Source organism: Pteropus medius, unplaced genomic scaffold (genome assembly GCF_902729225.1).
Source record: "Pteropus medius unplaced genomic scaffold, Ma_sr-lr_union100, whole genome shotgun sequence".
Lineage (NCBI taxonomy): Eukaryota > Metazoa > Chordata > Mammalia > Chiroptera > Pteropodidae > Pteropus > Pteropus medius.
The window spans coordinates 23,124,267-23,150,264 of NW_024349797.1; the positions used below are offsets into that span (position 1 = coordinate 23,124,267).

The window sequence follows — 25,998 nt, forward strand, 5'->3', positions numbered from 1 at the left end:
TTTTCACATTCACGATAATGTCCTTTTATATACAAAAATTTTTAAATTTGGTGAAGTCCAATTTGTGTTTTTTTCTTTTGTCGATTGTGCTGTTGGTGTCACATCTGAGAATCCTTTGCCAATTCAAAGTCATGGATATACCTCTGGTTTTTCTAAGAGTTTTATGGTGTTAGCTCATATATTTTAGTAGTTGATCGGTTTTGAGTTAGTTGTGTATGGGGTGAGGTGAGTGTGCAAGTTCATTCTTCGGCCTGTTTTTACCCAGTCGTCCCAGAGACTGGTCTTTCCTACTAAATGATCTTGGCATCCTTGTTGAAAATCATTTGGCCGTAGAGTATGGGCTTCTATCTGGACTCTCTATTCTGTTCCATTGGTCTCTATGTCTAATCTTATGCCAGTGTTAAACTGTTCTGATTACTCTAGTTTCGTAGTAAGTTTTGAACTGTTTTGACTCTGGGGTTTCTTTCAATTCTGTATGAATTTCAAGATCAGATTTTTCATTTCTATAAAAGAATAAAGGCCATTGAAATTTTGGTGGGTATTGTCATACTGAATCTGTAGATTGCTTTGGGTGTTAGAGTTCTCCAGAGGAACAAAACCAATTTGTGTGTGTGTGTGTGTGTGTGTGTAAAGCGATGTATTACAAGGAATGGCTCTCACACAGTTATGGAGGTAGGCAAGGCCCAACATCTGTAGGGTGAGTTGGCGAGCTGGAGAACTGGGAGAGCCAGTGACTTAGCTCCAGACTGCGTCCGAAGGCCTGAAACCAGGAGAGCCAATGGTTTACTTTCTGTCCAAAGTCCAGTGGGCTCGAGATCCAGAAAGAGCCGATATTTCAGTTCAAGCCCGAAGACAGGAAAGAGTCGGTGTCTCAGTTCGAAGGCAGTCAGGCAGGAAGAATCTCCTCGTTGGGGGGGTCTGCCTTTTTGTTCTGTACGTCTTTCACTAATTGGACAAGGCCCAGCCACATTGCTCTATTCAGCCTCCCAATTTAAATGTTGCTCTCATCCAACATCCTCACAGACACACCCAGAATAATGCTTGACCAATCTCTAGACACCCCATGGTCCTGCCCATGTGACACATAAAATTAACCATCACAAGTAGTGTTGCCTTTGTAACAATATTTAGTCTTCCAATCCACGTACGTAGGTTTCTTTTGGACCAAACCAATGTCTTATCATTTAGTCGTGTCTCCTTTCATTTCTTTTCAGCAATTGTTTTATAGTTTTCAGTGAATAAATCTTTGGTTAAATTTATGCCTAGGTATTTTATTCTTTTGGATGCTATTGTAAGTGGAACTGTTTTTAAATGTCCTTTTCAGATTGTTTATTGCTGGAGTATGGAAACTCAGCGGGTGTTTCTGTGTTCTTACACCCTGCAACTTTGATGAATTCATTTATTAACTCTACTTGTGTTTCTTGTAAATCATTTGGGGTTTTTTATACTTAAGATCATGTTATCTGTGAATATAGTTTTACTTCTTCCTCATTTGGATGCCTTTTATTTCCTTTTCTTGGCTAATTGGTCTGTTAGAACTTCCAGTATGATGGTTAACATCAGCAGTGAAAGCATGTATCCTTTCTTTCCTTCTTCCTGATCTTTAAAGGTAAAGCCTTCAGACTTCACCATTAAGCGGGCTTTTCATATATATCCTTTATCACGTTGAGGCAATTCTCTTTTATTCCTTGTTTTCTGAGGGTTTTTATGATGAAGGCTGTTGGATTTTTGTCAGATGCTTTTTCTATATCAATTGAGATCATTGTGTGTTTTTCCCCCTTATTCTATTAATGCGGTATATTACATTGATTTTTTAAAAAAATATTGAACCACCTTTGCCTTGCTGGGATAAATACCACTTGGTCATGATCTATAAAACCTTTATTATGCTGTTGGCTTCAGTTTCTTAGTATTTTGTTGAGAGTCGTCTTCATTTTCGAACGATAGTTTTGCTGGATATAGGATTCTTAGTCGATTTTTTCCTCTCAGCCTTTTGAATGTCATCCCATTGTCGCCTGTCCTCCATGTTTTCTGTTGAGATATCAGCTGTTCCTCTTACGGAGGAAATTCTTGTGGAGCTGTTCTTGCTGCTTTCCGAATTTTTTGTCTTTCATCAGTTCAGTTATAATTTGCATCAGTGTGGATCTCTTGGAGTTTATCCTACATGGAATTTGTTGAGTTTCCTGGATGTGCAGATTAGTATTTTTTATCACATATGGAAAGTTTTTGTCCATTATGTCTTCAAATATTCTTTTTATTTCTTTCTCTCCTTCCTCTTCTTTCTAGGACTCCCCAAATACTTATGTTGGCATGATTGATGGTGCCCCCCCAGGTTTTTGAGGCTCTATTTCATTTTTCTTTATTATTTTTTCCTTCAGTACTTAGACTGAATAAACTCAATTAACCTGTTTTCAAGGTATCTAATTCTTTCTTCTGCCTGCTCACTTCTGACATTGAATTCCTCTAGTGAATTTTGCATTTCATTTGTTGTTCTTTTCAATTCCAGAATTTCTATTTGATTCTTTTAAAACATTATTGGTATTCTCTTCATGGTTCTGATGGCTTCTTCTAATTTTTGGACATGGTTTTCTTTATCGCTATGAACACATAGAATAGCTGATTTAAAGTCTTTATAAGTCAAGCATCTAGGTTTTCTTCTGAACAGTTTCTGTTACTTGCTTTTTTCCTGAGTATAGCCTGTGCTTCCTTGTTTCTTTGCATATCTTATAATTTTTTATTAAAAATTGGACATTTTGAATATTATAATATGGGCGACTTGGAAATGAGATTCTCCCCACTCCTCAAGATTTGTTGTCACTATTCGTTACAGTTGTCATTTGTGTAATGACTTTCGAGATAATTTTGTAAAGTTTGTATCTTTATCATGTGCGGTACTGAAGTCTATTCCATTAGTGTGGTAGTCAGCTGGCAATTGGTTAGAGATGCCTTTAGGTGCTTGGAACCAATATCATCTCCCAGCCTTTCAGACCAGGTCCGTGTGAGTATTGAGGTGTGCCTTCAACACGGCCCGGCAGCCAGCAGCTCTGCCTTAGCGCTGACTTCCTGTGTGTTCAGAAGCTGCAGGTCAGCCAGCGGTGAGACCTTCGGGCCTTGTCAGGTCCTTCCTGAGCGTGCACATGGCCCTGACCATCTGTGTGGTCCTCTAGATTTCCACAAATGTGTTGGAGCTTTTCAGAACCCTTACCTCCCAGCCTTTGGTTAGTCCATTGTTGACCTCAACTCTGTTGATTGCTCTTGGCAGTGGCAACTAATCCATTTGCCTGAAAATGTTTTCAGTAAGTGCCCCCGCCAGTAGCCACCTCAGCACTGGGACAGTTCTGAGTTTGATGAGGTAAAGCAAGCCCCTTCTATGGAGCACCCAGATAAGTCAAAACAAACCACCAAAATTCTTTGCACATGAGTCTTTTCTGCTCCCCACATTTACCCCACCAAGCGCCTGTGCCAGGGTTGCAGGCAGTTTTCCTCCAGGACACTGCCTCTTGGGGGATGGGGCCGTGGTAAGGCCATCGGCCACTGAGCTTGCTGTTTTTCACTGAAATAAGACAGTTTCTCCTGATGAAGATCCTCTGATTGCTGCAACTTTTGGTAACTTTCTCCAATTACAAAAAAGTTGTTTCTGACAGACTTTGCCAGTTTTTCTTGCTTTTGTTGAAGGGTGGACTTTTAGGGTTCTTTACGCATTTCACGGAAAGAAAACTACAAGTGGCCCATAAGCGCATGAAAAGATGCTAAATCTCTTTATCAGAGCGAGAATAAAAGACCCCATTGCACCTAGTAGGTTGGTGGAAATTAAGATTTCTGATTATGCCCAGTATTGGTGAGGTTGTGCATTAACAGAAACTTGGATGCCGCTTTGCTCTGGAGAGCGGTTTGGCCGTAGCTGGCAGATTGGCCGTGCGCGCCACCCGCAGACCAGCAGCTCGTCTGCACACTGGTGTGGACTCCAAGGCGGGGCTGGCAGACTCTTCCCGCAGAGGGCGAGATGGCAAACACTCTAGGCTTTGTGGACCACATGTGGTTTTGTCCTACAGTTGCCTGTGTTTCATTTGTTTGTTCAATAGAAAAAGTGTTCTTAGCTCAAGAACCTAACAAAACCAGGCTCCTGGCCAGCTTTGACCCACAGGCTCCACAGGCTCTAGTTTGCTAAACAGCAGTCCCCCGATCTTGAGTACATACCCTAGGGAAACTTATACAAGGGCCCCAGAACAGATGGGCCAGAGTGTGCTGAGCAGACTGTTCATAACAGCAAAACCTGGAAACAGTGCGATAAAGTGGATACCAATGTCGTGGGGTGTTATACAGCAGTGAAAAGGAGCGACGTTTATCAGCCACACACAGCAGACACAGGTGGGTGTTTATAATCGCTGACAGCAGAGGACTTACACGCGCTGTGATACCACTTTTATGATTTTAAAAACGGGCAAAAATATATTGCTTAAGAAGAAAAATGTATACAGTAGCAAGAGAATTATAAATACAAAGTTCAGGCTGACGTCCTTGTGGAGAGGCAGGGGGTGACGGAGGAAGGAACACAGATAGGTGTTCGCTGGGCGGTGTGTCCTGGGGTCGTTTTCTTTCTTGTATTCATACCCTGCATGTCTATTGCACATAGTCTTTTGTGTTACCTAGTGCATTTTTTGAAAGGCAAGGAAGGATCCAGCAGGGGAGGTCTTAGAATCCCCCAGCCTCACCCTCACCCACCCCGGCCTCCCTGAAGCGGTGCTGCGTGTCCCCTACAGCGCAGTGAGGAGGACGCTCAGGACCGGAGCCGCCTCCGTCCTGTAACGGCTGTGGCGTCGCTGAGACGAGTGCACAGAGGGTCTGGGGACCCGGGCCGGAGACCGGGCGGCCGCAAATGGAAGGGCGCACTTCCGGGTGGTCAGCTCTGTTGCACTGACCTGCGTGTCCACCCTCACGCCAGAACACAGTGTCTCGATTGATTTGTAATAAGTTTTGAAATGAAGAAGTGTGAGTCCTCCAACTTTTTTTCCTTTTTCAAGATTGTTTTGTCCATTCTGGGTCCCTTGCATTTCCATATACATTTTAGCTTATTAATTTCTGTTTTTAAAAAAAGCTGGGATTTTAACAGGTTCAGATGAGTCTGTAGGTCAGTTTGAGTAGTGTTGCCATGTTAAGTCCTCCAATCCATGAACACGAGATGTTTTTCCATTTGTTCAGACCTTTCCTGCCTTTCAACAGTGTTTCCTAGTTTTCAGTATACACATCTTACCCTCCTTTGGTTGGTGCCACGTCCAGCGAGTGGTAAATCCGGCCACATCCAGCGCGACCCTGGAAAATCAACCTGAGTGGGAACGGCGAGAGACTGAGGACAGAGAGCTGGGATCAGGAGGCCCACGGCCCGCTGATGCTGGAGCAGTGGCCCAGTTTTACGTTTGCAAGCTGCTTTCATACAAGAGCACACGGTGGCTAAAATGAGATTATCCCCACCCAGCCTACACACCCTGCTATAATCCTTCGCGTTTCGCATTTCCGTCCACACCACATTGTTCTCTGATCAGTTCGTACTTCCTCATTCTTAGGAGGTTCATAGAGGTGAGGCAACCCCTGGTTGACCTCACAGATTGCGAGGACCTTGTCAGCTTGCAGCCCGTTCTCCACAGGCTAGTTACACTTATTCCTAGATATTTCATCCTTTTTGATGTTATTATAAACGGGTTGTTTTCTTAACTTCGTTTTTGGGTTGTTCATTGCTAGTGTACAGAAATACAATAGATTTTTATATATTGATCTTGTATTCTGCAACTTTGCCGAGCAAGTTTATTCAGCTAATTTTCAGTTGATTCTTTTGTATATTCTATATGCATGATTATGTCATCTGAAAATAGAAATAGTTTTACTTCTTCCTTTCCAATCTGGATGCCTTTTATTTCTTTTTCTTGCTTAATTGCTGAGGAGGGGCATTTCGAAGAAAGGATTGGAGCCCTAAGGTAAAGAAACAGCCCAATTCTTGTCAAGCTTCTTGACCTCAGTTGGCAGAAGGACATCTCTTCTGTGTGTTTAGTGCTGCGGAGTTAGCAGAGGGAGCCCATGTAGGATATCTCAGGGATGCCCGATAGTGCTCTGAGAGCGACAGGTAGTTCCGCTTTTCACATGAAAAGGAAAACTGAGGCTCAGAGGATAAATGCTGGGCCCAAGGATCCGCCCCCTCCCACAGCCCCAGGCACAGGCTCCCTCACAGCCACCCAACAGGGCTGTGTCTGCTGCCGCCTCTCAGAACGGGCACCACAGCATCACACTGCAGCCCAGGGCAGGAGGCCTGACCTCCTTCCTGCAGAGGTGACAGCTTCCTCTTCTGAAGATCCACAGCCCTTGTGACTCCCAGAGGTCATTTCTCACGTCTGTTGCTTGTTTCAGATGTTGACCCTGGGCACTTGTGCCCCTCACAACTCCCTCAGAGCTATCCAAGGGCAGGGACAGTCTCCTTCATGCTTGTGTCCCCTGATGTGTAAGGCACAGAGCTGTGTATGCTGTAGGTGCCCTGTGTATTTGTTGAAATAAAATGCAGTTGGTTTGGCAAACCTTTGCCGAGTCGCTCACCGGGGGAAGGGTTCTCCCACGCGTGGAGAACGGCGAAGGGTGCCCTTGTCATTCCAGGCTGCGCCTGCTGCCCACCCCATGGGAGACAGGCACCCGCAGGACAGCCTTGACATCTGCACACCAGCGTGGCCAACAGCATTCTCCAACAACACTGCCAAGGCCCAAGGGAAGCAGGAAGCACAGTGCTTGAGTGAAACGGGCTGTTGTCCTCTAAAATAATATTTGTTTGATAGTTTACTAACCATCGGAAGAAATTTATAGTACTCAACCTCTCAGAAGGCAGTTTGGCAATGATTATGTTTTGTGCACGTCATCTTTGGCCCAGAAATTCTGGTGCCCTGTGCTTGCCTAAATGTACAAAGATACGTGTTCAGATTGTCCATAACCGCAAAGTGCCAGAGCCAACCTAAGCCTCCGTTTTTGTATACGTTACGGGGAGCCACGCACTGGGGTGCTCTGCAGCCCCTCGAAATAATGACATGGGTCTTTTTACGCTGATACGGGAAAGTGCCTAGGATACACTCTCGCATGTTTGACACAGGTTGTGTGCAGGTTGAGTGTCCATTAACCCAGAAAATGTGTATTGAGAACCTTCGACCTGTCAGGCACCATTCTAGGTACCTGGGGTTTGTCAGTGAACAAAAGGATCAAAATCCATGCCAGCGGGAGCTTACGTTCTACCCAAGAGAGAGGCCATATAAATCTGGCATGCAGTCCCAGGGGGGAAGTGCCACGGGGAGAGGCGCAGAGAGGGCAGAGGCGGTCGTGTGAGCGGGCTGGCCGGGGGGGGCATCCCCGAGGAGGTGGGAGGTGCGTTCGCGGAGGGCAGCAGGCCGGCCCCCGCCCCCCGGTGCCGTCTGTCAGGCAGGATTGGCCCCGGCGCCCCCCGCTCAGCATCTCAGCGGGCAGGATTCTGATCAACAGGTTTGTGAGCGAAGGGTGGCTGGCCTTTCGGGGTCATTGTGAAAACTGCATTTTTGGTTTCACAAGTAGACATTTCGCAGGAGGCTCCCACACTTTGCCACAGTAATGTTCTTTTTTATTAAAACTAAGTTCGGCTAGCACATCTGTTTATTTATCTATCAAATAAGTTGCTGGCGTTCATCCTTATACATCCCTGGGCATGAACCTTCATTCTTTCGGCCTCAGAAAGAGGCAGGCAGTCAGCGTGAGGAATGAGTTTGGAGAGAGCGGCCTGCGCACCCAGCCGCCGCGGGCACCTTGTGCTGGGCAGCTGACCCGGGCACACAGCCGTGCCCAGCACCGGCTCCTGGGGCAAGAAGGGTGGGGCATGGGGGTGGATCCACACGGAGAATCTGGCCCGCATTTTTGTAAGGAGCAGAAATAAATGGGTTGAGCAAGACCACAGTGTAGTTTTGAGAGACCCAGTGAGTTTTGAAGAAAGTCCCTCTGTAGGTTCACCAGATGTGCACTGCGTGCCTCGGCTGGCAGAGCTGCTCAGGCTGGGCCTTTTGTAGCTTGTATCTAGGAACTGCTCACTTTGTCCATTGGTGGGACCAGCCACCTGCACACTTGTCACCACGTGCAGTAGGAGAACCTGCCCCGATAGGTGCAGGAGACTCATCCAGTCCTGGTGTCCCCTCCGCCAGCTCTGTCACTGAGCATGAGAGTGCCTGGAGGTCCACAGCAGGCCCACCCCAAAGCTTTGCAGGGTTTGCGTAGCGCGGCAGGGGGTGGGCGCTGGTCACACGCTCATGGGATTGCACCGTGAAGTGTAGCGGGAGTCTGTAGACACTGTCACACAGTAAGTGCTCTTGTCAGAATGAGATGCCATCACCGTGGACAGGCCACCTGAGTCACATCATCTAGACTGTCACCCAGCACTGAGGTTAACAAGTAAAGTTGGTTGAGAATGGCTGTTGCTTCAGCCAAAACATCGGAATGATGCATAGAATTTGAAGTCATGGCAAGCAAAGTATTATCTGTATTTTAAAGAGCCTTAAAAATACAATCGATGCCTTTTAGGGAGTTTTTTAAATAGCAATGTGAGTGTCGTGCTTCGGTCAAGTGGAAAGAAGGGAGGACATTTGGCACTCGCTCCGGTTGCTCACCGACGTCAGGACGCTTTTCGTGTTACTCAGACCTAGAGAGGACACTCTCTTGGGCACTTCCGCTTTTCCAGAGCTGTTTGTTTCCTTGTGTGGGACAACATGATAGCGTTTTACTTATCTGCTGTTGCTTTTTTCCAGCAGAATTTCTCCTTCTTAGAATGGAGCCGAGTAAAAAGATGGACTCTGCTGGCTCGCTGCAGACCAACCCGCCACTCAAGCCGCACCCTGACCGCAGCTCCGGGCCCTCGGTCTTCGTCCCCGAGCAGGGAGGTTACAAAGAAAGGTTTGTGAAGGCCGTGGAGGACAAGTACAAGTGCGAGAAGTGCCGCCTGGTGCTGTGCAACCCGAAGCAGACGGAGTGCGGACACCGGTTCTGTGAGACCTGCATGGCCGCCGTGCTGAGGTGGGCGCCCTGCGCGTCCGGCTGCCCCAGCCTCGCTCTCCTCTAAAAAATAAGCTCTTAAGGGTCAGAGCTCCACGGAAACCCAAATGAATTCTCGCCAGCCTGTGAATCATTTAGGGCAGCCGGTAGGACCCATGCTGGATTTATGGGGCCTCTGCCCTGGGCCCGAACCGCCCCGCCCCACAGACTCTGTTCCCTCCTCCCCACCCCACTCCGCACCTCTGTAATGTCTCCTGCTCGTGCCGTGTTCTTGACCGCCAGCCCCTCTGTCCCTGGTGCCCCCTCCCCCGTCTGTTCAGCTGACTTTTGCTCTAGGAGCTCACTGGTCTGTGGAGACACATCGCCAGAGGGTGACAAAGGAGTGAGTCCTTAACGCGCAAGGGCTGTGGTGTGCCGGGCCGAGGAGCAGCTGGGCACGCCCCACCCCCTAACCAGAGTAGGAATCCAGTCACGCGCTAAGCAGCACGTGCGAGTGGAGCACACGCGCCCCAGAGCCACGGCCAGCCTAGTGCCTGTGCTGTTTGGGAGTCATGGGGTGTCGGCGAGGCTGGCCAGGACAGCAGGTGCTTCGTCCCACAGGTGTTCTGGGCATGGTGCTGGGCACTGGGTGACTCAGGGCACAAGATGGCTTGGGCTCGCCCCCACCAGGCCACGCGCATCTGGTCTTCTGAGCGCAGCAGCCTGCCTCCTTCCCTGTCACCCTCCCCGTCACCTTCCCCTGGTCCTTCCAGCTGTGGTTCTAGCCACCGATCCCAAACAGCGAACCCAGCATCCCTGCTGCGGGTGCCAGAGCTCACGAGTCCAGCTTAGTGGCGGCAGAGCAGCACATGTGCCCGGTTCTCCAACGGGCCCTGCCTGAGCTCTGGGCCAGGCCTGCCCCTCTCTGGTTTCCAGCCTGCTCCTGGCTCTCCTCCTGCTCCATGTTCGGCAGGAGCTTCGCAGCCCTGGGGTCTAAAGACGTCAGTAGACTCATGTGATTCAAGCAGGGTAGCACGAGCTCCATGTGAGTGTCGTCTTAGTGAATGAGCTTTTATTTTAAAAAGCACTCGTTACTTCCCCCATCAGCCCTCAGCTTCCCAGGCCCATGGAGCCTGCGTCTTCTACCCACAGCACCTGCACACGTGCCCAGCCCTGCCGCCCCCTCCCCGAAGCCCCCGCTGAAACCTGTCCTGGATGCCTGGAGCCCCGAGGCTCTGGGGCACGGTCTTGGGAGCAGAGAGGGTTCAAACTCAGCTTTTATTTTTAATCGCTAGAAGGTGATTTCCAGGTACAGGATGGGGTGAGAAGCAAATCTACGAAGGGCAGCGTGGGAGCCGTGGCTCACGTCCTGAGTGTAGGGACAAGAGTGACACTAGTGACTCCTCGGAATCCCTGTGCGTTGGTCTGTGTCGCTGCTCCGGCCCCTCGGGGCACCGGGCAGGGAAGAGCTGCCCAGAAAATACCAGCTTCTGAGAAGCTGCGTGCTCACACCACAGAGCCCCCCACAGATGGCTGGTTTTGGTTTCTGAAATAAAATTTCACTTTTAACTTGAAAGGGGCTTTCCAGATGGGACTGATCTGCTTAAAAACTTCCTTATGAAAAATGACCATTAAACATGCCCCTTTCTCCTATGGTTTTGTATTTAAACCAGACGCCGTGGCATCCGGTTGCCGCCCGCGCCGCCCACCCGGCTGGACCGTCGGGCCTGGCGTGTCCGGGGGGCCTGGTGATGTGGGACTTCTGCTCTAACGCGCTCGTGTGTTTCTCCTCAGCTCCTCAAGCCCCAAGTGCACTGCGTGTCAAGAGAGCATCATTAAAGACAAGGTATTCCTGGGCTTTAAGCAACTGCTTGGTCGGTGTTCTGAGCCAGGCGATTGGCGGCCAGTGCCCTGGCATTCCAGTTTTACCCCAGAGTGTGACGTGATAGCCGGTACAGTGGGCCGAGTCAGGACCGTGTCCTGTGAGCCCCTAGCCAGGCAGGGAGGATCCACCCGCAGGCTGCCCTGCTGTGTGAGCTCAGCGAGGGGCTTCGCCCTCCTCACCTGCCCTCACCTACAGTGGCAGTGCCGCCCCCTCCTGACCCCCCACGGGAGTGAAGGAGGCGTGGTCTCGGGCCTTTATCCCACACAGCTGTGCTCTGCCTCTGCAGTTGTGTTATCTAGTCTGTGGGCTCCATTGAACTTGTTCTCTCCTATCCCCCATGCAGTGTCTCGTAGTCATTAGCCACATGTGAGACGTCAGCCCCTCCTCTCCCCTTCCCTCCCCCTCGTACCCGTGTGTGCCAGTGGCACTCATGGGGTCATCACAGACTCTCAGAGCACACGTGCCCACCAGCCTCCTGGGGCCCCTCCCATGGTGTCTCTGGCCATCCATGTGCTGCCAGACGCTGCCGGGCACACTTTTAAGTCTGAAATAATTCATCCTTAAAGTACTTAAAACATCAATAAAAATGTGGAGTTCTAGTATTTTGATTAATGAACCTAACGGTTTTTTAACTGTAGGTCATTAAATTGTACAATAAAATTCTCGCTCAGGGGTTTTCCTGTCTAAAGCACTTTGCAGATTGGGTTTATGGTCGGGCAGCCCAGGTGAGCACAGAGACTGCAAGGCTGCTGGCGATAGGTGCCCTGGGCTGCCGGGACAGGAGCATCTGATGTGACCTGCCCTGGACAGTTTAGACAGTACGTATGTCCCCGTACCTTTCCTTTCTGAGTGCTACCTGCTGCCAAAGACTTTGGTTCGTAACAGGAAAAGAGGCTGTTTTTAAGAAAAATTGCTCGACTCCACCCCAGTATCTTAACTGGTAACTAATCTGTTAACTTGTGGATGTGTATCTAACCAATGTGATTGAGAGAGAAGGTTGAAACAGCAGGCTAAGACGATCTTTTAGTGTCTGTTATTATTCAGAATTAATGTCCCTACTAGTTTTTTTTGAATCATAAATGAGGCTGGCTGAAGCCCTGGAGTCTCAGGAGGAAGTTGGGCCCTGGGAGGCTGAAGTCACCGGTGATGGCCACTGTGGGACCTGAGGCCCTCATCTGTAATATGGGGCAGTTGCAGTAAACAGTCAGATCTTCTCAGCTCTAAAATTCTGTACTTTTATTCTGATGTTTTCAATCTATGTTTGTTTGTTTATCTGTAGCGTTAAACTCAAGTGACTTAAGGAGTTTAATGACACAAAAGGGAAATTATTTCTTACTGGTTAAAAACACCTGACTTTGAAAAAGGTGATGATCTTAAATTATGTTTATAAAGGATTAGGTTTTACCCGAAATTAGTTTATTTTTAACTGTTAACAGCTGTTGATTCTATTTTCTTTGCCTGTGGAGTTGAAAAAGACATTAAGATCCCTGTCTTATTTTCCCACGGTAGCAGCGATAACGTGTGGGAGTTTCGCAGAAATGCCTCAAGCCTCAGGCAGTATAGATTGTGTTGTGAGTGTACTTGTTCTCTAAAGGAATTTAAAATTAAAGAAAGGAAGGTTTTCATTTTCAAAGGGAAACATTTTCATTATTGCATTAATCTCAGTCTTTGCAGTATAAATTCAAAAGAGTTATTTTTAAAAAAATCACAGGCTAATGCCTCTTCTTTAGTGAAAATGGAGTTGTGAGTGACATAACTTTAGAAGAAGGAACCAAAATGAAATGTTTTATAAGCCGCCTACAAGACGTGCTGTTTTACAGTAGTTCCTCTTTCTCTAGCAAGCAATCGAAAGAGGCATCGCGTTGCAGTGGGTTCTGCCCTCGTCCCTTGACAGGAGGCATTTACCCCCATGGCCACCTTCGCAGTGCCAGCTCCTGCAAGTCTCCAGTGTGCAAATGGGAACTTGGTCCTGGTGTGCCCCACCTCGAGATTGTGTCAGAGCTAATCCGAAATGTCTGGATGCTCCAACGTGATCTCCAGTTATTCCATATAACTTGATTTCTTTTGGTTCATCTAACACAGAACTGGCAGTTACAAGTTTTAACTCATGTCTCTTAATGGGGACCGCTCCTTTATTCTACGTACAGAAATTAAAAATTAAGATGGTCCTTAATGTTTTTTGAGGTCCACTTAAATGATGCTCTCCTAATTTTTTTGAAGTGGTTTTGCCTTGTCCGAAGTAACAGCATGTGGAGATTAAGAAATACTAATCCCCTAAAATAACTGTCTTTCAATTTCAGGTATTTAAGGATAATTGCTGCAAGAGAGAGATTCTGGCTCTTCAGATATATTGCAGGAATGAAAGTCGAGGCTGTGCAGAGCAGCTCACGCTGGGACACCTGCTGGTAAGCGTCTCAGGGGCACGGTAGGTTCACTGAGGTACGGGTCCTTGGGCAGTGCGATGCAGCACCTCGAGGCCATGTTTACATTAATCCTGTAAAACACAGCCAGTGGGAAGGCCGTCAAAGCCACTTGGGTATGAGATGTTATTTTTATGACATCATTAGCAGAACTGCCAACTGGTTCTTAAACACTCCCACCCTATTAGAATAGAAAGAACTCTGAATTGAATTTTAATTTTGGAAGGCCCATTAAAACTTTTTTTTTTCACCCTGAAATTTCACATAACTTTTTATAATTTTTTGATTAGTATCATTTTATCTCGAAAGGATATGTGAATTAGAATAAAACAAAATCCTTAGCATATAACCGTTTATTTATCCAGAAAGAGTTGACATAATTCTTCAAAAGCAATATAGTTCAAGTAACCACTAGAGTATAAAATTCAGTGTCTCTTGATACATTTGTCACTCTTCTCTGTGAAAAACTGGTCTAATGGCAGAGAGAAACATTTTCCGTAGGATTTAATTGCATGGAGTTGAGAATCTGGCATTTCGGATTGAATGTTTTGCCGATGAAGATCTTCGAATTGTCTGTCTTACAGGTGCATTTGAGGAACGATTGCCAGTTCGAAGAACTTCCGTGTGTTCGCGCTGACTGCAAAGAAAGAGTGTTGAGGAAAGACTTGCGTGATCATGTGGAAAAAGCCTGCAAATACCGCGAGGCCACCTGCAGCCACTGCAAGAGTCAGGTCCCGATGATCACGCTGCAGGTGCAGTATTGTCTCGTTCTCCGACTGTCCGCGCGGTCCAGGTGTGCCCCGTCCACAGAATAGCTTTTAAATGACCGTTCTAACAGGAAGAAAGAGAAGGGAGAAGAGTAAATAGCAATTTTCATTTGACTTTATTTCAGAGTTAAGCTTTATTTGCTTTGCAGATTTTCATTCATGTGATTAGCATTTTTCATTGCCTTGATTGACTATCGTTTGGGATGCCAAAAAAATGAAGACTAATTATTTTTTAAAAAGGTAGAATTTTTCATTTGTCATTCGTTGGAAGAAGTGAGCGTACTTGTTCTCTAGAGGAATTTTAAGGGAATAGCCTCAGAGTCTTGCGGAATGGCTTGATTGTTTAATAGCTCTGTGATGACCATCACTTCAGGGTCCTTAATCCTGCGGTGTGAAGTACACCTGTCTGTCTCAGAGAGAGAGGAGAATTTAACATCTTCTCCACGCCTCGATGGTTTTGGCACAGTTCGACATGGCGTGCATGTGAGAATCAGATCGCTTATCTGTAAATTAAAGAGGGAGAGTTGAGGGTGGAGGACAAACTGTAAAAACAATCACGATGTAATCTAAAATAATACTGAACGTAATTGGAAAACAGTCAGTAGTGTGTGTGCCCGTTTGTTGAACGGGCATCTGCTGAGTGCCGGGCGTTGTCTTGGGGTCCCAGGATATGATGGCGAAGCTCACCTCCTAGTGAGGAGAGACAGCAGGCGGGCGTGTGACGTGGTCGTGATTTGTGCTGTGAAGATGAGTAAACCGGCGGCGTGGGAAGGGGGTGGTCAGGGACCTGTGGCAGTGAGCCCCCTGCAGGGAGAGCCTCGGAAGGGGGCGGCCTCAGGGGCGCACACGGGCTCCCAAGTAGAGGCAGCTTGGCAGGTGGATTTGGGGAACTGTCAGGCCAGCGTGCAGAGGGGACGGGGGGCAGACCGGAGGGCGTGTGGGCAGGCACTGGACAGCCTTGAGCTGGGGTGGTGGCGTCAGTTCCACATGGCACTGCTCTGGCAGGCGTGATAGATGGCGGCACGGAGGTGGGGCCCAGGGTTGGCCTGGACAAGGAAAGCAGGGATAGGGAAAGGCCCTGGGGTAACCAGTGGGATTAGCTGAGGGCTCGAATGCGGACACCCAGCGTTTGTAACTCGAGCAGCTGGACGAAGCGGAGGTGGGGCTCGGTGGAGGGTGACGAGCTGCGGGGAGGAGAGGGCAGTGGTCAGGCCTCCAGTAGGTGTCCTCGCAACCATGGCTCTGCAGCGAGGGGGAGGAGGGCCAGCCAGAGGACAGAAGCCGAGGCACGTGAGGAGAGCCAGAGCAGTGGTCGGCGTGGCGGGATCTGGACGGTGGTGGACGGTGGTGTCCCAGAGCGAGGGAGCTGGAGGGCAGGGTGGCACCTGGGGCAGCTGGAGGGCGAAAGGCCCAGCAGGGAGGGGCTGGGGGTGGACCCCGGACTTTGGCAGGGCAGTGACTGATGGCCCTAGGCAAGTGCAGCTGGGCGCGGGCCGAGTTCCTGGTAGAGGTTCTGGAACCTGCTGACCAGAATTTAGAAGAAGTTTGTACTTTTCAGTATGAAATGAAATGTACTTTTTATACTCTTCCTATTTACCTTACTTCATCTAAGTTTCCTGCACCCGTGACTTTCCTCTGTCGTGAAAGCTTTTCCCTATGTGATTCTCTAGACATTTCCAGTTACTAAGAACTTTTAAGAACTGAACCCTCCCTTCCAAAGAATAGTGGTGGCACCTGTCATAGTTGAGTAATTCCCTCAGTAATCAAACTCAAGCGAGTGAGACACTGCAGGCCGTACACACGTTAGTGTGCTGCATCGCGGTTATACTTCGCTTCTTACAAAAATCAGTGCCTTTTATTTGCAGAATAGAACCCAGGAATTAATCTCATCTGAGAAAGCGTGGTAGGGCATGTTAATTAAACACCATATAAGTAACTCCTGAATTGGGCTGTGAGTGAGGAGACTGGTTTCAAAATAACAACACAGCACAGGATTCTTGAGACATCTGTTGAGTGCGTGTTGGGCAGCAGACCCCGAGTCATCCGGGATGCATGAGAGCATAGCTGACAGCCTCGCCCCTCATGTTACCCCTGGTCCTGGGGAAAGCGTGACTCATGAGGGAGGGCCAGCTCAGTTAGCCTGATGGGGTCGTGGAGGGCTTTGGCGAGCAGGTCGCATTTGATTTTATCTGGGTGTTAAGTTTGTTAGCTGCAAACCCGGATAGAGGCAGGTACAGATACATAAAATGACAGTTAGCAAGTTTGAGACCTAAGTTGTACAAATAAATAATCCTCGTAAATCTTACTACGCTCTTGTGGAGAAGAAAACTTTTCAAACTGTTCTAACAGTGTTGACATTAGCGTGTATCTTGCAGTGTACGCTGCTCTCCGTCGGGCCCTGGACAAGTGTGGGGACACACCTTGGGCAGGCCACTGCCAGTGCACCATGCCCCCTGACTCGCCAGCCTCCCTGCCAGCAGGGAGCTGCACACTCACTCCCTTGCACGCCAGCGAAGGTCCCGTGACTCGCCCTGGCACTTCTGTCCCATCCGTGGCGTGATTTGACTCCCAAGCTCTTTTTTTTCAAGTCTAACACACTGGGCTCCTTTCCCCAGGCTTTAAGTTTACGTTTAGAAAGAGCGGCCGTCTGACCCAGGTGGGCCGAACGCCACGGGCCACCCTGACATCCTGCAAATCCTGCGTTTTGTGTTGGGTCAGCACGTCCGATGCCGATAAAATACAGATTGATAAAGCATTGGAACCTGGACTGCTGCACCTCACGTGGGAGTTTCTTTCTCTGTCTGAACTGTGATGTTGATGTCATATCAGCTGTTTTTGAGGGGTTTTTTTTTAATATATAGGTCGGCATCATTTAAAGTGTCATGAAAAATCCCTTTTACATTTAGTCTAGAAATTATTGAATGTCAGTATCTTTAAACAGTTCTGTTAATTTGCGAGAAGTCAGAATTACAAAGCTCTCATTTTACGGGAGTGTACCTAGTGTGGATGCAGCCACTTTGGGACAATTTGACCGCATAACTGGACGCCCAGAGAAAACCAGATGGTGAGAAGCGGAAGTGGCCCAGGGCCTAGGAGGGAACATCGCTGTCTCTCCCCGCTTAGGGACACCCGCAGCAGTCCCTCAGTCTCTCCAGCGTCCTCGGGTGTGACATTCTTGCCCTCCTCTCACCGTGGACGGGGGCCTGTGCCTTCAAGTTGAGCTGTCACCTAGGCCCTTCGAGGTTAAAATTTGTGCCATTTGGGGAAGGACTAACCCAGAATTTATCTCTATTTTCCATGCACTAACGATAATGTAGACAAGACTTCAGAACCATAATTTAAACACCGACCAGATCACACTGTTTTCAGGTGTTTGAGAAGCATCATTTCCAGATCCCAAACTGAGAGGCCAAAAGAAACCTGTCCCTCTTTCAGCCAGCAAATGCCAGACATGGGGCAGAGTCCCAGCCCACCATGGCCTGCACTGCGAGCAAGGGCACGGACAGCAGCGGCACAGCGGGGCCGCTGCGGAAGGGGCTGCCACAGTGACGCCGCCCGGCACACCCCACAGGGTGCCCTCGCTAGTCAGGTGTCGAGTAGATGGGAGAGGCCTTATTTTTCAGCACTCAAACTTTTTCAATAAAAAGGACCCATCCGGGTGTATCGTGAGCGCTGTGACACGAGGGGACAGTAACAGTGAGCAGAGGGCTTCCTTTGGGTCCATGTGGAGACGTTTGCGGGATCTGAAGGGCAGCGTGTGTGTTTCAGAGTTGACGACACTTTCTTTTTCTCCTCCAGAAACACGAAGACACTGAGTGTCCGTGTGTGGTGGTGTCCTGCCCTCATAAGTGCAGCGTCCAGACCCTTCTGAGGAGCGAGGTGAGGGCGTGGCCGGGCCTGGCTGGGGCTTCGTGAGTGTCCGGGACGAGCGTGCCACGGGCTCCTCTTTTCCCTTAGTAGCTGGAACCTAAGGTTTTCACCAGTCACGGTGCTGATACGTAGAGCAGGAACGCGAGAGACCTCATGCTCTTCTTGGATCAGAAATTTCAGAAGCAAGCAATTAAAAGCTACAAAGCGTTAAATTTTTAAGAATTAAGAAAATGGGATTACTTTACAATGCAAGCAAAGATGTCATTTTTTATGGTCTAAAAAAACTTTTTAAATCTGTAAAGTAGGAATTACTATGATTGTCTCAAGAAAATAAATCAATTTAGGGATATTTCGGAACCATCTGGCCACACGTGCTGTGTGCGTGCTGTGTGCGGTTGGCGCTGGGAGCAGGCGGGTGTGAGCGGCTCCTGAATTTCAGGGCTGCCAGGAAAGTCCCTCGGGTAGCCTCCCCAGAGGCTGTTCATGTCACACCCCCCTCGGGCCCTTTTCTTTAAGGCAGGCAGTAGACTTTGCATTCACTTCACTCGATCAGGATAGATCCAGATGGAAAAACCCCACGGGTTTTTAATGTTTTGCATCTGGTCCTGACCTGGAGCCCCTTTGGTTGCTGTTTCGAGTGCCATCTGGGGCTCCGGGTGTGTGCGTCCCCTGGTCCCTTGGCTGTCCCCTTAGTCCTGGGTGCTCCGATTTGAGGAGCCTGCTCACCTCAGCCTTTTTCACACCCAGATTTTGGGGAGGGGGAGGTCTGGTCTCTCACGTGCCAGTTTGGACCTCAGGCCAGAGACACGGGTGCAGAGAGATTCCCCAAGAGCCACCCTCACTCGAGGTGTGTCCTTCTAGAAGTTGACTCTTTGGGGCAGGGGCAGTGGTCCCTGTGCCCTGAATGTGGCTCTCGGAGTAGCAGGCAGGTGCACGCAGGTAGCTTCCACACCTGGACAGCCCCTCCGTGAGATGGACACGTGGGGTTCGTACCGCTGAGGTAACTGCTAGGGTTTTATACACTTGCCTCAGCTTTTCCTCAGTCAGGGCTCTGTGAATTAGAGACAAAAGCCACTTCCATTTTACCTCTAAGTTATTTTTATATTAAAAAATCTTTAAACCTGCATTTACCTTGGGTTTCTGATGAAAAGTACTATAGATTATTCTTGCCTCTATTCCAAAATGCCTAGAAATACTAGAAGCTTCTGAAAGTGATGATAATAAAGCCCATTTAGGAACAAGTATGACCCTGAATTTATAGCAGTGCACTGAAAATAACATCGAACTCACCACGTCCCTGCTTTCGGCATCAGAAGCGCTAGCTGCGTAGACTCACAGTGCGTTAATGGCGCTGAAAGGATGTGTGTGAAGATTTTCGAGTTGCCAGTGACCGCAGGGACAGTCTTAGGCTTCGCTTCCCTGCGGGTCACCTGCGATGGCCCTTCTTTCTCGGAGCTTCCCTCCAGGTGCACGACCTCCCAGGCTGGGTCCGGAGGGACGTCCGGAGGGATGTGCTGGGGACTAGGTCTGTGACCCCCGTGGCCTCCCTGGCTCAGAGCCCTCCCGCCAAGGTTGGCCTTGGTGGCGGTCGGGCGGCCACCCTTCGACATCGCCCTCCGCCGTAGCAGCCCCAGCAGGGCGAGGTCCCGGGCTCCGTTTGTCTCTGCACTAAACACTGACCTAGAAGGGGAGGTCGCGGGAACTCGCCGCCCACCAGCACGTGCAGGCGTTTGTCTCCTCTCCCCCTGCGGGGCATCGTAGGTGGTTCTTACTTGATGATCCACCAGCACGTAAGATGGACAGAGGGCCTGATGAGTTATCCTCTCCCGTCAGTCAGTGGTGACAGTACTGGCTCGTGTTGTCGGAATGCCTTTAGAGTCCTTTGAGAAGCTGCGTGACTTAACGGCCATGCAGAGGAGAAAGGTCTTCTAGAAGGAAACCCCTCTCCAGTTACACTGAGGACTGAGCGCACGGCACCCTGTGGGAGCTCGCTCTGGAAATGTACCTATTCTTGTGTACTGTATATTAGGTGTGTGACCCAGCTGCATCCTGAATGCTTTCTATTTTTTGTGTTTCATGCAATTTTTGTTTATAGTCTTTAAATGTGCATTTCAGTTTACGTTTTTTTTTTTCCTTTTAATTCTGGCACTGCAGACAGCATGTCACATTTTGAACAGCTTGTTCTAAAGAAATTGCAAATTTAAGAACTGTTACAGTAAATGTATTTCTGTATATTGGTGTATATATGTGTATACACGTGACAATAGTGTATATTTACTGCATATGAGTCTAGGAAGCAGATGAAATGTACACACCTGCAGCGGTAAACACCATTCGTAATAGTACAATCCAGATGCTATCTGTGCCCTTAATATGTTTGAACATTTTCATGCAAACATTTGTGCCACAACTCACGTCTCTTTCCCGTTGCAGTTGAGTGCACACTTGTCAGAGTGTGTCAATGCCCCCAGCACCTGTAGTTTTAAGCGCTATGGCTGCGTTTTTCAGGTCAGTATCCGACATTTGTCCTTCCCAGTCGCTGACATTCTGCCATGAGAGACAGTTTATTATATTAATATTTTAATGTGCAAGTTCTGGAATTTTAGTCTGTGTCAGGGAGCCGAATCACCCCGTCGCATGGGTGACGGAAGCTGCATGGGTGCTCACGTGGGTGCTCACTTTTCATTCCGCTGGGGTTTTGAGACTTCAGGTAGACACCTGTGCTGAGAGGGAAGTCAGTACATTCCAGGAGAATGACTGCATCGAGAAGCAGCTAATGAGTAGAGCAGACACAGGGCTGACGTTTATGTGGCGGGTTTTGGGAACTTTAGCCGTTACTCAAATGTAAGTAAATACAAGCCGGACACGGGTCCGGCGGTGTATGTGCATCAATCCGTAGCTGTAAGAGTCACACGTGTGTGTGTTCACGAGCGATCGCACGTACAGCCACACCCCCCAGCAGAGTGGAGAGGGGCCCTGGCACAGCCACACCTGGCTGTGAGGAGCCTGCTTCTGGCCTTGTGTTCATTATTTTTAGCACATCTGAGATTGCTAGTGAATTGGAACTGAGTTTTCGTATAAATGTATCTCTTAATTTTAAGACTATCAAAAGAGTATATATTACAATTCCAGTATTTTGCATATTTAATTTTAATGCATTACCAGTGCATTATTACAAATCAGGACAGAGATACTGGCATCTTAGGCCTTTCTTAGAAAGCGAAGAGCGTGAGAGCGAGAATGACGGTAGCTTCCCCTTTGCTCCAGTCTCTCAAGGAGGCTGGGCCACACCCTGTTATGTCGTGCGTAGTATCATCCATTCTGTGTATGTGTATGTATATGTTGACATACGGCACCACTTATATCAACATATATATATAAATATTCTATGTACAGAGTATATGTTTTGGAGATCATTAAAATGCTTTCTGTGGCTTAATTTTCCAGTATCAAAACAAATTATATTTTCACACCAATTATTTCCTTAAATATGTAAAGTCTAATCCCCCATGCTTATCACTGACGCTGAGATGGTCTCCATCTTGTGTACTCTGTAGATCGTGTATGTTTTGTATGTAACTTTCTGAGTTTACCTAGAATAGTGAGGAATGGTATGTTTTCTGAGACAGCGTATTAGAAATAAATAATTTAATACTGTTAACGTTTTAGTGAATTATTTAGAATCCTACTCTGATTATATGTTCGCTAGATTATAACAGTATCTAGCTGTAACTACAGCTATCTAAACATGTTTTACTTGTATTTATAATGGAAAAAATGTATAAAGGGACAAAAACGTGTCTAAAATTTAATTATTTGATGTTACTAGTATAAACGTAGATAAGAAGGCATTTGATAGGAACTTGAGGAACAAAGAGCACGAACTTGAGATCGTAGAATTGCAGTGTCTTGTCTCTGACTCGGACACGGCAGAGCAGGGCCACTGAGCGTGACCCTGGTAAGGCTCGGGGAGTCCCGTTCCCCTTACGTGGATGTCTCCCCCCTTCGTGTTGGGTGCTGGTTTTAGATCACCTGTTAGTCCCTGCGCACCAGGGATGACGCTGGCTTATTGCGCTGCATCTTTGTTCTCGCAGGGGACAAACCAGCAGATCAAGGCCCACGAGGCCAGCTCCGCGGTGCAGCACGTCAACCTGCTGAAGGAGTGGAGCAGCTCCCTGGAGAGAAAGGTGCGCACGCCCGTCCCTGCTTTCGTTGATTTTGAGGAATTTCCTCAGGCCATTTAAAAAAGAAAACCTATAGTCGTTACTGGTTTTTTTGATAAAAGAAGCAGCATCCAGAGAGTGTCAAAAAAGTAAATTCTCTCCTTGCGATCTTGTGCTCGTAAATGAAGTATTTGTTCTAGATCATTGCCGAGCAATGATCTAGAGCAGGGATGGTCACACTTCCAGACCTCCCTACCTCCCCAGCCCACCCCAGCCCACCCCAGCCCCGGCTTGTTGTGAAGTTTTATTGGAATGTAGCCAGGCTCATTCGTTGCCGCTGGCTGCTTTTCGCACTCCAGCGGCCGAGTCGAGTTGAGATGGAACCCGGATGGACCGCGCAGCCCAAAGTAGCCGCTCTCTGCCTCCTCCCAGAAAAACGTTGCTCTAGACCTGGACTTGGACGGTTTCCAGCGTCAGACGCCTCACCATTCTTTGTAATTTCTGAGAGACAGGCAGGAAAAGACATCTCCATATCGCTGGTGTTCCTGTTGATTTCTGAGCTGACACTTTGGGAGTTTGGGGCATTGAGCAGGTCCACTTCCCAGACAGGCTTCTCTCCCTGAGGCCTGGTGGCGGGCGGGCTCCTCAGCAGGCCCCTCCCGGGGAGCTGGTTCATGGTGTGCAGCTCGGCCAGGCCTTCTTTTCATGAGGAAAAGGTGAAAATCTCTGAGCATTGATAGAGGAATTGTTACAGGATCTCTCATTATGGCTTATTTACAAGAATAAGAACCCAGCTCAATATCCAGCAAGCGCGTACCGAGGACTCAGAGCATCCGGCCAGGCTGGTGTTTGTTCTGCAAAGACTGGGGTTTATTTCTCGTTGTTAGAATTATTCAGCTAGAACCTCAGGTTATTTTGTTCTTCTGTAATGAAAATAGGCTGTTTGAGTTGGTTCAGAGAGACTGATTGTCACATTCATGGTCAAACTGTAGAAAAACTGTTCCGTAAAATCTGGACTTAAAAACACCCTTACACATCTTCTATTGTAGAAGAGCTTAAACCACAGGGAAATGTAGAGTGCTCCCTGAAACCGTCTGGGGTGAAGTGTTCCCAGGGAGCACGGAGGGGTCCCTGTTTTCATCCGCTGTGTGGGTGTCGTGCGCACTTCTTGGAAACACACCTGCCAGGTAGACGTTCTGCCAGGTAATGAGTAGAAGCAGGGATCTGCAGGCACTGGGGGTCTTTGATTAACGTATATGAATACATAAGAACAAATTTAAATTAGAGGGGCCCCTCAGTAAAGAAATTAAGAGTTTAATGTTTAATGTGGGATAGTCGCTCTCATCCTCAAGTAGCTGGATTTGTTGCAGAAAATTGGCCGTCGTCTTTGGAGGTACTGCTGAGCTTTTTATCAGAAGGGCTGGCGAGGGTCTCTTTCTTAGGTGTGAGAATAAGGACTCTGGGAACTGCGTCCATCGTTGGCAGATGGGATTGAGTGGACCGTAGCTCTGGAAAAGGCAGAGGCAGCAGTGTGTCACTGAGTAAGCCCCAGTCTGGACAAGTTCTGGACGAGCGCGAGGTGTCATGTGTAGGCACGTGGGCATTTGAGATATCATGTTTTAGGAAGGAAAGTCCGATCGTGCTGAGTAAAATCCTAGGAGACATTGCAAGGTTTGTTTTCCTTAGTAAATACGTTTGTTCTGAAATAAAATAGATTGTGTCCCAAGCAGCTTGAGCAGGGAGGACGTCTGTCTTTGGGCCAGTTATTCTTTAAAGGGATGACGGCAGCAGTCGGCGCTTATCACTCTCGGCTTTGCCCAGATGCCCTTGGGCGGTCACCTCGGTGACATCACCGTGGTCCCCAGGCGCTGGCCGTGTCAGAGAGGCACGTCTAGTGGAACGGTAACATTCTGATCCATCAGGAGTGTACAGTGACTCTGGAGTGGCAGCCGCACCCGTGCGGGGACAGATGTCTGGGGGTGGAGGGAGCCCTTCTGAGGGCCAGAACCCCATGTAGAAAGCCCGGGACAGGAAGCCTGGTCGGAAGTGCCCTTGAACTCTACCCAGGGCTTTCAGGACAGTGCACAGTGGTTCTTGGGGGTCGATCGCTCCTCAGAAGGAGATTTTGAAAAGTCGAAGGTGGGCCGTGCGCCCAGCAGGCCTTCCCCGGGACCGCCGTGGCATCGCAGGGGGACGCACAGAGCTTTGCGAAGGCCTCGGGGGCCGGCCTGGCGCACCTGCTCTGCAGCCCCTTCTCTGTGAGGGTTCAGTTAACTGAAGCTCTTGGGTAGCTTTTTATTCTCTCCAGGCTTTCCCATTATGTTGAGAGAGCTTTTCAAAGTACAGGGTTTGGCCCAATGGTGAGTGCGAAAGAATTTAGTGGGATGCAACTAGCATTTTTTAAAGTTAAATAGGATAAAATGGGAAATGTCAGGGTGCGTCGTGAATGATCAGGGCAAGTATGGTTTCGTGGTGCCTGCCTTTTAGGAGCACACAAACACATGACATGTGACAGACGGGGTGAGGTGCCAGACTGTGTTTCCTGCTTTGTTTCCTGGTCAGAGCTTGAAAGCCTCTCTGGTCAAGGATTTATTCGTTTTCAGTAAAATCTTTTTAAAAATCCATTCATTCTGAAATTTAGTCAGCTGCACTTTGCCTCACCTCGTTGAGTCCCTGGGAGGGGTTCGGAGAAAAGCAGTTTGTAGGATTCCCCGTCAAATCTCCAGGACTGCCACTTCCTGCGTGAAAGGGTTTTTTTCCTGGTTCTCCTTCCAGTGAGCTAATAGAAGGCCTGCATTGTAAAATTTCGATTGCTATCATAACGGTTATTAACACTGAAACCACTCTTCGCTTGCTTAACCGAATTTCTTTTTCAGGTGTCCTTGCTGCAGAACGAGAGTGTGGAGAAGAACAAGAGCATACAGAGTCTGCACAATCAGATATGCAGCTTCGAAATCGAAATCGAGAGACAGAAGGAAATGCTTCGAAATAATGAATCCAAAATACTTCATTTGCAGGTAAGAAGCTTAAGACTATGCCCGGGTCAAAGGGTGGAGAAGCTTGTCCCTTTCTTCAGCACTTACCCATGCGCTGTTTGAGCAGGAGCCCTGACCTTTGTCACTCTGAGGTGACGTGACTCCCTCGCCTGAGTGAAGACTGGGGGAGGTGGCCTGGATGGCCTGGGCGGCCGCAGCCTCTTCCCAGGGGAGCAAACCCCCTCCTGCTCCCCGTGCCTTCGGTTCACTGTTGGTGAAATAAGTTTACAGAAAGCCTGTGATTTTTTAAAAATTGGCTGTTTTTATTATTATTTAAGATTTCATATTGTTCATGAGTAGTTACATATAAAGTTTCACTTCCTAAAGAGAACTGAAGCCAAACTATTTTGTTCTGAATTTTCTAGTGGCGCATACACTCACTCACCTTATTTCGCCATCGTGATCCAAAGGTATTTATGCATGCGTGCGCGCACGCGCGCACACACACACACACACACACACACACACTGCTCTACACACGCGTGCACGCGCACACACACCCACACACACACACTGCTGTGAGAGAAGGCGGCGTGCGTGGGCCTGAGGAAAAGTCACTCCTCGTCTGAGCCAGCTCAGGCCTGCACTGGGTCCTCGCTGGCATGTCGTTTTTGTAGGTACTGTCTGCACATTTGTTTGCCCGTGCTGCGTGTTGGGCATAGTGACTTCCTGCGTGTCACACACGAGGAAGAATCATGAATAAGCTGTCAAAATGGGTTTTCCGTGTTCGTGCTGATGGTGTGTCCCTGAGCTCTGGAAGAGAAAATGGCCGACAGGCTCTGGGGAACCGCGCCCTCCCCAGTTAACGTGGAGATCAGCCCCAGGCCCTTGACTCCGTAGGCGCTG

At 48.5% G+C, this 25,998-nt stretch overlaps 1 protein-coding gene across 8 annotated transcripts in view; it reads left to right on the forward strand.

Moving 5' to 3' along the window:
- The window catches only part of TRAF3 (TNF receptor associated factor 3), an 86,658-nt gene that overhangs the window by 50,306 nt on the left and 10,354 nt on the right, over positions 1-25,998 (forward strand). For 4 of the 8 annotated variants that reach the window (XM_039884286.1, XM_039884281.1, XM_039884280.1 and 1 more), the window contains 8 exons: positions 8,793-9,054; positions 10,807-10,858; positions 13,198-13,302; positions 13,902-14,069; positions 17,883-17,963; positions 20,388-20,462; positions 22,049-22,141; positions 24,994-25,134. In XM_039884286.1, the coding sequence (XP_039740220.1) occupies positions 8,810-9,054; positions 10,807-10,858; positions 13,198-13,302; positions 13,902-14,069; positions 17,883-17,963; positions 20,388-20,462; positions 22,049-22,141; positions 24,994-25,134 (960 nt within the window). In that variant the 5' untranslated portion in view covers positions 8,793-8,809. Of the gene's footprint in view, positions 1-8,789; positions 9,055-10,806; positions 10,859-13,197; positions 13,303-13,901; positions 14,070-17,882; positions 17,964-20,387; positions 20,463-22,048; positions 22,142-24,993; positions 25,135-25,998 lie in introns of all 8 variants that reach the window. The other 4 variants (XM_039884284.1, XM_039884282.1, XM_039884285.1 and 1 more) reach the window with 2 other exon arrangements.